A 15,141-nucleotide genomic window follows, 5' to 3' on the forward strand; every position below is an offset into this window, starting at 1 on the left:
GCGAGGCTCTACAAAGGGGACAAAAGCTGCTGCCTTAGAGCCTCGCGTGGGCTCTAACCCACGCCAAGGCTCACGCCCACTCTCCCAGCTCTGTAAAGGGGAGGCTGCCCCACCACAGGGCGCTGAGCGGACATTTCCCCTCAGCCCAGCCTCGCCTCCCTCCCTCACCCCAGCTCCTCCCGACGCGGCCTCCCCCTATTGGCTGCGCCGAGTGCGCCCGCGCCCGCTCCGCCAATGAGCGGCGGCCACGGCGGGGACAGGGGCGGGGGGCGGGGCTTGCCGTGAGGAGTGGCGGCGGCGGCGGAGGGAGCAGGGGGCAGCCATGGGGGCGCGCGCCGCGGGCCGCCTCTGGTGGGGTAGGAGCCGCGCGCCGGGGGCGGGCGGGAAGGCGCCGAGGGGAGTGGGGGGGGGGCCGCCATTTTGTGCGCCCCCCGCCGCCATTTCGGGGAGCCCCCGGCCGCCATTTCGGGGGCCCCGGGCGGTCTGAGGGGGGCTCCGGCCGCCATTACGGGGGCTCCAGGTGGTGGTGGGAGTCCGGGGAGGGGTTGGGGGCGTGATAGGAGCCCAGGCAGCAGCAAAAAAAAAAGAGTGTTTTAATTATTTTATTCTACTTTTAAAAGCCACTCTCGTTTCCAGTAACTTTTTTTTTTTTTTTGTGCGTGTAAGCGTGTTATCTTATTTTTGGATTTTTTATTTCTAACTTGCCTGGTTGGCCTGAGTTGGGATACGGTGCCATAAGGACAGTAGAAAATTAATACATGGAAGCCACAGGGGGGAGTCGCAGGGGAGCTGCTCTTCCTCTCCCACTCCCCCTGTTGCTGGGCTGGATAAATCGCTAAATCCTCTCAGTGGTCCCCACTGTAGCCCTACATGCAAGAGCTGAAGGTAATGCTGAGCGGGTGAGGAGAGGCTCTTGCTCCACTAGAGTGAATTTGGGCCTCAGGAGGTGTGGGTGTCCTAAGGAGGGAGTTTGCAAAGACACCCCCCAGCAAAAGCTTTCCTGCCCAGCTCCTCTGGCTTGGAACTTGGCTTTTCAATGGGAACGAGTAATAGCACTGTGGAGCCGCCTTCATTGGTTTCACAATGCTCCTGGCTGTGTAGTTTGCTTACGTTAGAGAGCAACTTCTGAAATTAGATTTTCTGAGGCTAGTTGTCCCCGTAAGAACCAAGCAGTCAGAGGTTTGCATTTTCCTGGCTTAAAGGGTTGTAGGAAAATAATACTTTTACTTTTTAAAGATGAATTAAACTGTGCATGTTTCACAATAGAATGGGAAATTACATTGTTGGTTCATGAGTCATAGTTAAAATTAAAATCAAAACACAGTGGTATGCGACTAGGTAAATTTCACCATGCTCTATCTTCTGTAAGTTCTCTTTGGGGTATTTTTTGCATGAGGTAGAACTTCTCTATTTGAAGTGCCTGGGAACTGACAGAAATGGCTGGGTGAGCTCTGTTCGGTCTCTGAGTGTATTCTGCCATGGATCTCTTGGGTGATGACAAAATATGCTGGGTTAAATTTAATCATCTCTTTCCATTGTGGGAAGAGCTTCTGTTGAGAACGGCTGTGGCATACAAGTAGCGTTTTGCATCCTTGTTTTCTTATTCTGCCCCAGCGGCAGTTGTTACTGTAGGTCACCGTAACATGCTGTGACAGCCACATACTGCCCTAGAAGCCGCTTGATCTGTGCTGATGAAGTGCTGCTTGTGTGTGGGCAAACTGAAGGGACAGAGCCAATCTAACATGGAAATCCGGTGGTGGAAACCAGCTGGGATCACCCTAATAGAGGGCTAGAAGATCCTGTTGGGGGGGGCGTGAATCACTCAATAAGGTGCTGGTTTGCAGTGGGGTGATTCAGTCCTGACCTCTGGCTGAGCAACCTGAAAGATGTTTTTTCTTTCTGCTTCCCTCATCTGCAGACATGTAATGAAACTGTCTTTTCTCGAGCAGGACTGTTAAAGCGTAGGTGATGCTGTGCAGTCTGCGTGCCATGTGCTGCAGAGCTTTGCATCGCTGAACCATATCTTCCTCACACGTTCAGTCTTGCAGAGAGACAAGGTGCAGCTCGCCATGCGAGTTATTAACCACTTGCAAACTAGCCAACTATTTTTTCATTAGTTCCGACTTCAGTGTCTGAGCTTTTACTCCCCTGAGACTTTGGTGGATTAAGAAAATCTTCTGCTTTATGGACTTTGTTACAAAGATGCTTGTCTTTCAGAAAGTCAGGTCTTAATCCTCTGACAAGGTAGAAGGAAGGATTGTGAAGCTTTACATGGAAAGTCTCAAGTAATAATAAGATAGAGAAGTGACCAGAAGCAAGAAATGTTTTAACAGAAACCTATATCCTTGTGCCTTTTCAATAGCGTGTTTTTTAAGAGTGCTGAAAGTGTTTGAGCTGTTAACCAGAGAGATTTAGCTGTTGCTCTCCAGCCTATTGCTAGAGAGACAAATCAATGCTAGATTAGGATCCTTGTGAGCAAGAGTGAAGGTAGATGCACTACCAGTATATCAGGGTCTGTCCTAAAATCAGTGTAACTGCACTAACTCCTGCATTAAGTGGTCCTATGAAAGATGTGTTTGGTAGCGCAGTCCACTGAGTGCCTGTTGTGCAAGAGATGTAGGCAGTTGGCTTAGGAGGTCCTGTGAGAAAACTGAGAAGGAATTCTAGCTGATCTTGGGTGTCCACGTGGAAGTCCTGCCTGTCTGGAACCAGCAGAAGTTAGGGTTGCAGCTTTGACCGAATGTTCTCTAGACATCCTCAGCTTAGCAGGAGTCCACCTTGCTGTAGGCACAGAGAATGTATTACATGATCCTATTTAACTGGGGGCGGGAGGGGAGACTGCATATGTTGCCTTAATTTCTGTTTCGTCTGGTGAAGCTGGAGTTCCTCACCCTTTTTTTTTTTTTTCTGCTGATGTGAAAGCTTGCTTAGGGGAGGGGAGATGATTTAGCCATGGAAACAGGAGTGCCATAAATGGTCTGTGGGAATGCTGATTGCTTTGCTTTTTGTTCTAGGCACAGTGAGCTGCACGTTATTCCTGGCAGTTAACGGCCTATATTCGGCCAGTGATGATGTGATAGAGCTAACACCAACCAACTTCAACAAGGAGGTCATTCAGAGTGACAGCTTGTGGCTCGTTGAGTTCTACGCCCCATGGTGAGAATTACAGCTGTGTACTTGCTCTTATCTTGGAGGAGCACTGCAGGAATCTGGTGCTGATCAGGGTTTCTTTCATTCATTGGCAGTCCAAGTATCAACTTGGTGGCGTCATGACTAGAAAATAGTTGTAGTTGGGGTTCCTTTTTCAAATGTCTTCACTAGAGAAAAAGGGAGGAATTAGTCTCAAATTGGCAAACAGGGTGTAATGATGAAACTTCATGTGCCATTTTACCACCTCAAGTTAAAAGGCCCCTTACTTATTTCTGTCTTAACCTCAATCTAATGTGAAGCACAGAGCTGAATTCACACTTAAAATTTCTGTTGAAAAACAGTGCCTTTGTGCATCTTAATTTACTGTCCCTTTCTCCCATCCTGCTCGTGTCCAGAGCACAAAGTCTCTTCGTCCTGCGTATAAATTCTGATCATGCATATTCCATCTTTGCATGGCTCCTCTGCACTGTTGCTGTCCAAAGCTTCCAGGCCCTGAAGAAAGGGGGCTTTCATTGCACCCCCTGACAGCCTCCGTACAGAGAGGTTTAGGTGAAGGCCGACCTGCTGCCTCTTCCTAGTGCTGTTGCAGCTTGCCGGGCCAAACAGTAGGACTAAAGTGTACAGTAGGTATCAGCAAATGGCTACCTCCTTTTTCCTACAGACCTAGGATGCCACGATTATACACTGGCTGCCAGTCAGCTGTTGGGCTTCTCCTACAGACCCCTCCAGGAGGTGGTGCACCAAAAATCCTTGCTAGTTAAGGAGTTACCTCTGGAATAAATCTTTCAGTCCTCATCACTGATCTGTTTCAGCTTGCATCAGATGGGATTGTGTGTAAATCTGGATTTTGGTGCTCACATTTACATATGTGTTTGGAAAGCCAAGTAGCTTGTAAGGGGGGTTGTGTGTATTTGTATATATGTATGTATCTATATAATATATATATGGAGGTGTGTTGTTTTTTTTTAAAGTTGTCTGAGCAATAATGTGATGTGGCATAACCTCTTCCCCTCTTCATGGGTAGAAATCCTTTGGTTTGCAAACCGAACAAGACTGCTTTCTGCTTCATGAAATAGTTATGCAATCAGAATGAATATTACTGTTCTGTGTTTTTTTTTCCTTCTGAAAGGTGTGGTCACTGTCAAAGACTAACCCCTGAGTGGAAGAAAGCTGCAACAGCATTAAAAGTAAGTTTTAACTTTTCACAAATGCGTTTGTCGCAGAGGACTAAGGAGAATTTGTCTGTCGTCTGGCTTGGACACATGGAGGCAGAATGGAAATGCCCCGAATCATAGCACTTTAATTATACTTGTCCAGCTGCAGAAGTGGCACATAAAAGGTGGCACACAGGCACTTAAAAGTTCACTTTTTCTAAAAAGCCATTCAGTTGTAGAGGAAGCAAGTCGATTTTGTCCCAGCAAGTTTCCATTACTGTTTTCCAGGTCTGCTTTTAACAGCATCACAAGACTTTAGAATCCAGCCATCTCCCAAAATAGCGCGTTTATCTTTTCTTCCTTGCTGTCCTGTCCCCTGCTATTGAAATACAGGAACAGCGTGAACTGAGTATTTGAACACAGCTTTGTAAGCTGTCGGTGATGAGTATTTCTTTCATTATGGAAAACTTAGTCATTCAGTGATTTGATGAGCTCTTTCCTACATAAAATATATATTCCTTTTTTTAAGAGGGAAAAAAAAAACTTTAAAACTTAAGATAAGGAAAGAAATGAGCATACGAGGTGTTCCCTAGTTTAATGTTTTTGGGTTACAGCATCTTTCAGTGACTATTTTCTTAGCTTCCTAATAACTGTCTCCAGCATGTGCAGAGTATAAACTGTATTAAATGACTATAGAAGGCTTGTCTTAGTTTTTGTTTTTACTTCACAGGGTGTAGTGAAAGTAGGTGCAGTAGATGCAGATAAACATCAGTCTTTGGGTGGACAGTACGGCGTCAGAGGGTTTCCAACTATCAAGATATTTGGAGCCAACAAAAACAAAGCAGAAGATTATCAGGGTAAATGTGATCCTCTTTCATCTGCTGCACACGTAAAAACATCCCTGAATACAGTAATTATGTTAGTGCTGTCTTGCGTTGTAGTTCCTCCCTGTCTAGTGCTTTTAGTAACGGGGAGAGACAGGTGTGTGGGATTTGCTGGCTGAGTTGTGCATGTTTTAGTTCAGGCTGCGTGTCCCATCAGCAGTTCTTAGTTGATGGAGGTTGATGGGCAGCTCCAGAAAATTGCTGCTTTCCTGTGGTTTAGTGGAAGCTTGCAACAGTCACCGCCTCCATCAGATAAGGTGGATGTTTGAAAAGCAGAGTGAGAGTGAATCCTGCTGCTTGTGTTTCGAGTCAACAATGTCCCACCACTGGTTCTGTATCACTCACAGCCCAGTCCTGCTTGTACTAAAGAACTCCTAGGGTGAGAATGTGTTCCTTAAATTTACAATTCAGTCAGTGGCTGGCCTTTAGACTGGCTTTTTGGTGTTCTAATCATTCATTTTGCTGTGTTGCAGGTGGCAGGACAAGTGAAGCTATTGTTGATGCTGCCTTAAGCGCTCTTCGGTCCCTGGTGAAAGACCGTCTCAGCGGCAGAAGTGGAGGATATAGTTCTGGGAGACAGGTATTTGAGGAGACGTGTGGTTTTGCTTTGAACTGGAAGCTGCCCAGTGCAGGAGGCTGGGGTTGTGCCCCCTGTTCTGTGTTCACGGCATAGTTGTGAAGGGACCTTTGGACGATGTGTAGTCCAGCCTCCTGCTCAATGCAGCATCAGCTAGAGCAAGTTGCTCAGGGCAGTGTCAAGGCCTGTTTCGAGTATTTCCAAGGACAGGGACTCCGCAGAGACTGCGCCCCCTGGGCAACCTGTGCCAGTGTTTGACCACCCACACAACAGAAACATTTTTGCGTACTCTTAAATGGACTTCTTGTATTTCAACTTAGGCCCTTACTTTTTGCCTTTATACTGGGCATTGCAGAGAAGTCTGGCTTTGTCTTTGCTCCCTCCCACTCGGTTATTTATATACACAGGCAAGGCCTTCACTGAGCCTTCTCTCTTTCGGGCTTAACAATCCCAGCTCTCTCAGCCTCGTATGTCAGATGCACGAAGCCCTTAATCGGTTTTGACCCCGGCTGGACTCGCTCCAGTGTGTGTGCATGCCCTTCTTATACTGGGGAGCCCAGCACTACAGATGTTCCTCACCAGCGCTGAGTAGAAGGGAGGATGACACCCCCACCCTGACCTTCTGGCAACTCTGCCTAATGCAGCCCAGGAGGTTGTTGAGCTTCTTTGCCGCAGAAGTGCTCAAGTTCAGCTTGTTCTCCACTAGGACCCTGAGGAAAACCTGCTTTCCAGCTAGCCTGTGCCCACATGTGATGGTGGTGGGGGGGGGTTGTTCTTCCACAGGTGTTTCTCCCTTTGTTGTACCTTGTTGCCCACTTCTTCTGCTGGCTGAGGTAGCGCTGAATGGCAGCGCACCCATCTGGTGCATCAGCCCTTCCTCCCAGTTTGGTGTCATCAGCAAATTCACTGGGGGTGCACTCCATTCTGCTGTCCAGGTCACTAATGAAGATGTGGGACAGTGTGGTCCTAGCGTTGGCCCCTGCTGTGTAGCAGTGGTGAATAACGATGCTTTTGGGCAGTCCTTTGAACGCAGCAGTTCAGCCTGTTTGCAGTGCAGCTCACTGTCTGCTTATTAAACCTACGCTTTTATCGGTTCCTGAAGGAGGATATTGGGGGAAACTGTGTCAGAAGAAGCCTTATGAAGTCAAGACGGGGAACATCCACTGCTCTGCCCTTATCAAGAAAGGATTAAGAGAGATTAAGGTGCTGTTGGAGCCTGCTTGGCATTGGGGCCACTGTTTGCCTGGTCCAAATCTAAGCTAGGTGGATGAGTGATTTTTTTGCTTGTTCTTAAATTTGGTAATGTTCTGCTGTAGTCGTCTTGCTGGATTTCTCCCTGAAGGTAAATTGAAACATTCCTAACTCATCCTACAGTTTCTAAATAGTGGAGTAAGTCTTCTGACATCCTCAAGTTGGCCAGATAGAAGGCTTGGGTGGACTGCACTGTGTGGTGTGTATCCCACTGGCATCTTCTGTACAGAAAGTAGGTCACAGAGGTGGCCCAGGTGGGCTGTGGAGGGCCCTTTGTTCTTGGACTGATCTGGGCGTGAAGAACTGGGGAAGCGTTCCCACATGTTCCTGTTAGTCAGTTTGACCCAGATGCTGTTTTTAAGAGAAGGTTTTCTTGCTGTTTCTTGAAAGTGCCATGGGAATAGGCTGCATATATTTCTTGTCAGTTCTAAAATGGGAAAGTTGTATGACCTAACACTGCCTGTTTTGTATCTAACTCAAATAAAGAGCGTCTGGTACAGCGTGAGGTGGGAGAGCTTGTGTGGGAACCCATTTTGGTTGCTTCTTATGTGAGGGTCTGTTTGTTTCTTACAGAGCCGAGAGAGTGGAGGTGGAGACAAGAAGGACGTGATTGAGCTGACTGACGACAGCTTTGATAAGAACGTCATAAACAGTGACGATGTGTGGATGGTGGAGTTTTATGCCCCGTGGTGTGGGCACTGCAAAAAGTAAATGAGATTTTTTTGTTTGTTTTGACAATTTGGTTCCTGTTAGTGCTTATTTTTGTGCAATACGCTTAATCCCCTGAAAGGGATCTTAGAAAAACACACTTCTGATATACCTATAAGGTGTTTTTCACCAAAAATGTGTGGGCTTCTCCAGCATAGGGCACCTTCGGTGCTGTTCTGGCTGCTCTCTCCCTTAGCAGTAAACTCCCAGTTACCAGTGGGAATAAGATTCAGAAGTTTATTAACCTCTTCACTCCCTCAGATGCAGGATTTGAGTCTAACTTTTAATAATCCAGCTGGCTCTTACTCTGTAGGTTTCTCTTTTCCCTCTGTGTGATGTATGCTCCATACTGTTGGTATGAGGTATACTTTTGCTAACTCTGAGAGGACTTAGAGCACTGATAATCTTTTGTTTCTCAGTCTGGAGCCAGAATGGGCAGCTGCTGCCACTGAGGTGAAAGAACAAACCAAGGGGAAAGTAAAGCTGGCTGCGGTAGATGCAACAGTCAATCAGATGCTGGCGAGCCGGTATGGGGTGAGTGTGCCTTGCCATGGTTATAATTTCTTTTCCGTCCCTAGTAAGTCAGATTTCCCTTCGATCTTACTGAACTGATTGTAGCCTGGCACCACTCAGATGTTTTGTTCTAAAAATGTTAAGTGACACATACAATTTTTACACAACTCATTCGTTCCTGAACGTCAGTAGCAATATAAAAGGGGTGAGAGGAAAAGAATAAACCCGTTGGTTGCTGATGAAAAAGGCTGTTCACTTTCATAGCATCCTGAATAGCCTTATCACTGTAGTGAGAGGTCTCTCCTTTCACACTTGTATGTTGTCTGGGTGTCTCCAGAACACACATGGGTGGCTTTGAGCCGTTTATCAGGGATCACTCCACCAATGCTACCCAGATCAGTTTGCTGTGTGCCCGAAGCAAACTGGTAGTCTTGATTTTTAATATAGTGCGAGGGAACTTAGTGTGCTGCTTAGTTTCCAAGTAAGTGCATGTGGCTGGCAATCAGCAAGAGCACTGAACAAATTGTATTGGAAGTGTAGCAGGAGGGAGCTTAAGGTTTTTTTCTTTTTTTAGTTCTGTGTTTTTGATTTTTCCACATAGGCACAGTGCTGTTTTGCCAGAGACTTAAGTGGGGGAAACTAATGTCTAACAGATATGAAATTATGTCTAATAGATACGAAGGGTTATGGTAGTCCTCCTGTAATTAACCTGCAGTGCTTGGTACTTCTGAAGGGAGATGGAAAGCTTTGCTGCTTCATCAGTCCTAAAACTTGAAAGGGTGTTTCAGCTTGTAAATAAGTAGGAAGCTACAAAATTGTTAAAGTTCAGTTGTAACATGTTGTGAGACTTGACTCATCTACATATTAAATCTCTTCTTAATTTGGAATACATCAGTGTAACAGATGTCTTCCACCACAGATGACCAGATGTACTGAGTTGATGACTTAAACTTGTCTTGCAGATTCGTGGATTTCCCACAATTAAAATCTTCCAGAAAGGAGAAGACCCTGTTGATTATGATGGTGGGAGAACCAGATCTGATATCGTTGCTCGTGCTCTGGATCTGTTTTCTGATAACGCACCGCCGCCTGAGCTCTTGGAGGTACCTCTACATCATTTTTTTTCAAATTGCTTTTCCATTATATCCTTTGTAGCATTTTTATAGGACTATGTTGACTGTAAATAAAGCCAAAGTATGCTGCTTTTGTACCATTTTGAGGCAGAAATAGTCGAGGATAACAATTCTGACCACTTTGCTTTCTGTTTTTAATTCTCACTGTGAATCTGCTGTTCCCTAAAATATTTGGAATTGGTACAGTGAAGGCACTGACAGCACTCGTGCCAGTATGTCTGAGCCCTCCCTTGGGGAACGAAGGAAAAGTTGAGTATAGAACAAGATGGTAGGGTTTTAGCATCTGTATGCTCTCCATTAGGAGTTGCATGAAGATTGACCCAACTTGTGGTCCAAAAGATTCTACGCTCAGTATGGTGATTTCTGGTTTTGGCTTGATGGGGGTAGAATTGAAATGGTGATCGAGATCAGTTGTCTGCAGAGTGGGGCATGTGCACCTCTGTGGGTGTGCAAAGACGTTGAGGTATGGGAAGAAAAACTTTTTGTACAATTAATGAAATAAATAAAAATATATATGTTCTTAAATAGTGATTATTTCACCCTTATCCCATCCATTTTAAATCTCTACTGTGTTTATTTTATTATATGCATAAGGTATTAGTAGAATAACAGATATGTTACTTGTATACGTATATTGGGGCTGTGTGCTGAAAACATTTTTTACTGATAGGGTGCAGAGTCAAAGTTTGGTGACCACTGATCTACATAAATGGATTGATTCCTTTGTTTTTTAAGGTGGTAGATCAAACAGAAGTGGTATTGCTCCATCAGATGTCAGTTAAATTTCCTTGTATTTAGCAAATGGTGCTCCCTGCTGGCTCTCCTTATGCTAACAACAGTGTGAATGGGAACTGCAGGCACAGGCATATGTCTGGGTGTGCAGTCTGCGGTGATTTGCGAAGAGCCCAGCGGTTTGTTTTACACAAGCCCTGGTTCAAGGGCACTGATTCGGAGCTAGAAGTGGCATCTTACTGTGCTCCCTCCAAGCCTTGTTTGATACTGCTTAATTTGCTTCAAGTCCTAACAGAAAGCTTTGTGAACTCTTTGTAATTAGTCGTACCTTGGGGGACGAGTGAAGTAGGTGGGGCTTGCAAGCTTTTGTGTTGTTTCATGTGCTTATTACCTGGTAGGATGGAGTCAGTGGGTTGCTGGAGGGAAGTGCGGACACAGCTGGGTAATCAAAAGTCTTTCATTGACTTTGTCTTTCTTCTAGATAACTAGTGAGGATGTTCTGAAGACCACCTGTGATGCTCATCAGCTGTGCATCATTTCTGTCCTGCCTCATATTCTTGACACAGGTAAACATACAAGCGAGCAGTCTTCTATACGAACTTGTCCATTAAAGCATGTAGAAATGTTTTTTAATTTTTAATTCTGTCTGACAAACAGGAGCTTCAGGGAGGAATTCTTACCTGGACGTCATGTTAAAAATGGCTGAAAAATACAAAAAGAAGATGTGGGGGTGAGTGGCATTGTGGCTTCATCTTTTTGGAAAAGATGCGGGCATTTTTAGAGGTAATCTTGTATGGTAGTGATTTATCTGCAGAGAGTTGTTCCTTGTTCTGGATCCGCTATCCTGGTATTTCACTAACTGTGCTGGGGCTGGAGGTGGCTTGTGGCTCTAGAATAAACGGCTGTATTTTTCTTGTCTTCATGCATCTCTCAAGCCCTGCGTTTACAAGAGATATCCAAGCATTATGAGATCAGATTAAGCATGTTTTGCTCTTATCATGAATGCTACAGTATTTTAGGGCAATATTTTGGACTGATGGCTAAGTTTGTCAATGTGACTGGCATTCTCGAAAACTATTAGCAATTTTTTATGTTCCTGAAGGAGCAGGCCAAGCAGGTTCAACCTCTTTTTTCCTCCTCTCTAGAGTGCATGTTGACTTCTATGGGAAGTGAGAGTTGTTCTGACACTGACTGCTGTGAAAAAGGGGCAAAACGGCTTGAAAGCCTGGAGGAAAAATGCTGAGATGAGCTGGTTCCACAGGATCCTCAGCAGACTTGTTAAGCATTAGAGGAACTGAGACCTGACCAGTGAGAAAATAATACTGGGTGAAATGTTAGTCATCCAGTCTTCGGCCAGAAACCCTCTACAGTGGGACCTGGGCAGCACTTTGTCATGTTTGAGATCTGTGACTTGAGCCATTTTAAATGTCACTTATTATAAGCTAGAGTGCAGCCATTTGTTCAGGCTGGCAGCGTTGTTCTTGCCTTAGAATGGCTTATGTGGCTGTTCCGATTGACGGGAAAAGTAGCTGTGAACGTGGGGCTAGACTAGAAGTGCTGCTGTTCAGGAGGGGCTTGCTTCTGTTGCATGGCTCAAATCTGGGACCCCGCTATTCCCTGCTGACTGGAGTAACAAACGGGGATGGGTTGGCACTGTTGAGGGCAGTTCAGAGCCCAGTGCAAACTCTGCAGGGTATGTGTGACTCTAAAACAATTGCAATACTTATTTTTAATTATCCATTACCTTATTTTTTTTCCTCAAGGTGGCTGTGGACAGAAGCAGGCGCTCAGTCAGATCTTGAGAGCTCTTTGGGGATTGGAGGCTTTGGATATCCAGCAATGGCAGCTATTAATGCTCGGAAAATGAAATTCGCCCTTCTGAAAGGATCGTTCAGTGAGCAAGGGATCAATGAGTTTCTCAGGTATTAAATCTTTAAGTGAGTTAAATCTTTCAGTATCTGGTGCTGTGACTCTCTGGACCAAAATCAGGCTGTCATGGATGATACTTGCACAGTTAAATATAAAAGGCATTCACTGGAGGAAGGAAATGATTTCAATGGGATTGCAATTACTAAAGCAGTCTACATTTGTGTAACGGACAGGTACCATCAGGAAGTTGGCTGTTTGGAATTTCATGGTAGTTCTGCAAAGACTTTTGAAAATAGCTTGAAAACAGAAGTGAACTTTGATCTTGAAAAATTGTTTCTCTAGTAAGCTGGTAAATTGGGATGTGGTAATCAATGCTGTTTAATTCAAATGGTGTGATCTGATTAGTAATTGGGAAGTTCCTGATTTGGGAATTGCTAGCAGTGTCATTCTGCAATGATATAAACGGATCTAAATCGGTGCTGTTGAGGTTCTTGAGGTTTTATCTATTGCTAGTCATCTTTCTGGTCCTGTGCTGTGTCTGATTTGTCACTGAAAATGCAGAAGGGTTAGCTCTTCAGCTTTTTAATGGTTAAGCCTTTTGAGCAAGCATAAACCAACAAGTGCAAGATGGGGTGCTTCACAGCAGGAGCTGGTTTTGTAGCCCTTGTAGTCAGTAGAGGCTTAAGAGTCCACTTAAAAGAAACTTGATCTTGAGCTGTTCTAAGGTGGAGTTGAACCAGACTGTTCAGGTGGATGGACACTGGAGAAAATTCTTAAAATTAATTTTTACTTGTTTCATCTCAGGGAACTATCTGTTGGTCGTGGCTCTACAGCACCAGTGGGTGGCGGAGCTTTCCCTAAAATTTACACAGTTGAACCTTGGGATGGCAAAGATGGTGAGGTAAGAAATGCTCTCTCTGTAAAAGTGCTGATGCTTTGCAAGGTTCAGAAGCGACTGGGCAGAATAAGAACTAGTAGTGTGAAAATTCTTTAACAACTATAGCAAATCATTTTGGTGGTCTGGTGGCAGGATTTAGGTAATGGGAAAACAGACACCAGGTTGATTGTCTGACACAAACACGGCACTCCTGTCTGGCTGTTAGGATGCAATCTGAAAGTTCAGTTACTTGAGAGTGAAACATGTTCTACTACCCATGACGAGTAAGGAAGGCATGTATGCATGCAAGATGCAAACATTGTGGAGATTTTGGTTCTGCGATGTGCTGACCTTAATACCAAAGTCTTAGTGTTGGAAACCTCATAAGGTAAAGCCCCACGCAGTGACTGTGTTCTTATTTAAGGTTCAGCACTGCTGTAAAAATCAGTTACTACCATGCTTTGGTCAACTTCAATGGAATTAAAATATGGAATTAAAATATGGTGGTAGTTCTGTTACATGGTCTATTTGTATTTGACTTTATCTGGAGTATATATAATTAGTAGAAAATATCTTTTTTCTAGTCTAAACTCTGATCAGTTATCCGTTGCTTAATACCACTGAGTTCTTAGGAATGAAAGATAACAGGAGGGAGCTTTACGTTTAGGATGAAGGGAGGATCTAAGTTAGTAATGTTTTGGTGTTGTGTGCTGACGCACACTTGCTCAGAATTCTTGCTTTTTCACGTTTTCGCAGCTTCCAGTTGAAGATGATATAGATCTCAGTGACGTCGATCTGGATGACTGGGATAAAGATGAGCTGTGAGATCTTCAGGAGACTTCTTTTCTTGGGAAGAGTTTGCGCAGCAGTTTGCAACCTGGTTCACATTCAGATGGATATTCCAGTGGCCTTTTTATGGAGAAGTAGCACACAACACACTGTGCTACGTGATGCACTGCAGCAGTGAACTGTACGCAACTCAAGAAAACATTGCAGAAATTCTATGAATTGTCATAACCAGTAAACTTGATTGTATTCTGTGTAACAAATATTTTGAGGACAACGTGGATTTTTTTTTCTTTGAAACATCTTGGGGTTTATTTTGTTGATGGTGTGCTGTTCGAGTGTTACTGAAGGCTGTTAGTGTAACCAATTTTAAATGTGATTTTTTTTTTCTTTTCCATTGAGGTGGAACCTGGTCAGCTTCTGTTTCAATTAAAGAATAAAACAATATTTTTGACACACAGTGTTAATCTTGTACAGAGTAACAGAGGTGCACATGGTAAAAGCTATCCTGTTTTGGATGACTCTTGAAAAATGACTGGCAGAAGAGAGCCTGGGGAATGAGGGAGTCCTAAACTTTACCTCCTTGCTGCGAAAGGTCTTGGCAGTTTGGCCTCAAGCTTGGTTAGAGAGACAATCTTAGTTTAAATGCTATTTAGTCTTCCTTTTCCTATTCTTTCTCAGGGGGTTTCTCTTTCTTTGTGCCAGACTTTATATGGTTGATAGTACAATGGAACTTGTGTTGCTGCTGCAGTGGGAGACACCATCCAGTAGAAAATGCTGCTGAACTGGGAGCTGGTACTCCTTTTTTTTTTTTTTTTTTCCCCAGGATCAGCAGTGAAATTAATCCCCATTTTAGGGCATGAGGTGCTAACAGTAAAAAACCAAGGTGCTGTCTCCAGCAGATTGGATCTGATACTTCTTCACTTCCCATCTGGCACTGTTTGGATTTGAAATAGCAATTTCCTTGCAAGAGGAAGCAGGATTGGGCATGAGTATAGTTATACTGCTGCTTTTTTTTAAATAAAGACACTATTACATTATATTGCTCTCCATGTCTTGTGTGTCAGTGTCTAGTAGGGTGACCCTCATGTGATCAGCTTGTTTATAAGTACGGAATGAAGGAACTGAAAGTTCCCATCCTTTCAAGGAAATAATTTAAAATGTGGATATTCATGATCTAGTGGTGTCTGTAAAGGATTGCCCTTAGTTCGTTCCTCTGAAAGTCGATGTAGTAACTGCTGGCAGCCAGTAATAACTTGACCACTGATGTGGGGCAGGAGCTGTGCTCCAACTCAGGTCGTCCCAGCAGATGAGCTCTCCTAATGACACGTTCTAACTAATGCGTCTTGGCAAAAACTAAAGCTGTGATTACTTGGGCCTGTAAGTCATACCACAATAAGGTTCAAAGCAATCCTGGTGAATCTTAAGTACTTCTGTTAAATTAGAGAAAAAAGAAAACAAAAAAACTTGGGATCCTGCTTTGATGCTTTTTTTCCTGTTTTTTTTT

General features: G+C 44.4%; 1 protein-coding gene across 1 annotated transcript; it reads left to right on the forward strand.

The window, feature by feature from the left end:
- The first annotated feature begins 212 nt into the window (after positions 1–212).
- On the forward strand, positions 213–14,090 carry PDIA6 (protein disulfide isomerase family A member 6). The gene is made up of 13 exons (XM_083827684.1): positions 213–356; positions 3,015–3,156; positions 4,280–4,337; positions 5,035–5,161; positions 5,662–5,768; positions 7,590–7,723; positions 8,144–8,258; positions 9,200–9,340; positions 10,584–10,668; positions 10,760–10,832; positions 11,866–12,024; positions 12,776–12,872; positions 13,605–14,090. Exons 1-13 carry the CDS (start codon positions 323–325, stop codon positions 13,671–13,673), a joined length of 1,341 nt encoding a protein of 446 aa, XP_083683810.1. The 5' UTR covers positions 213–322; the 3' UTR covers positions 13,674–14,090.
- Positions 14,091–15,141: the final 1,051 nt, after the last annotated feature.

Source organism: Anser anser (genome assembly GCF_964211835.1).
Source record: "Anser anser genome assembly, chromosome: 3".
Classification (NCBI taxonomy): Eukaryota; Metazoa; Chordata; class Aves; order Anseriformes; family Anatidae; genus Anser; species Anser anser.

What these genes read in the sequence shown, in the direction of transcription:
- PDIA6 (XM_083827684.1), top strand. Translation starts at nt 323, where the DNA reads ATGGGGGCGCGCGCCGCGGGCCGCCTCTGGTGGG. An exon ending in GCCTCATATTCTTGACACAG is followed by an intron (nt 10,669 to 10,759) that starts GTAAACATACAA and finishes TCTGACAAACAG; the next exon opens with GAGCTTCAGGGAGGAATTCT. An exon ending in GGGATGGCAAAGATGGTGAG is followed by an intron (nt 12,873 to 13,604) that starts GTAAGAAATGCT and finishes ACGTTTTCGCAG; the next exon opens with CTTCCAGTTGAAGATGATAT.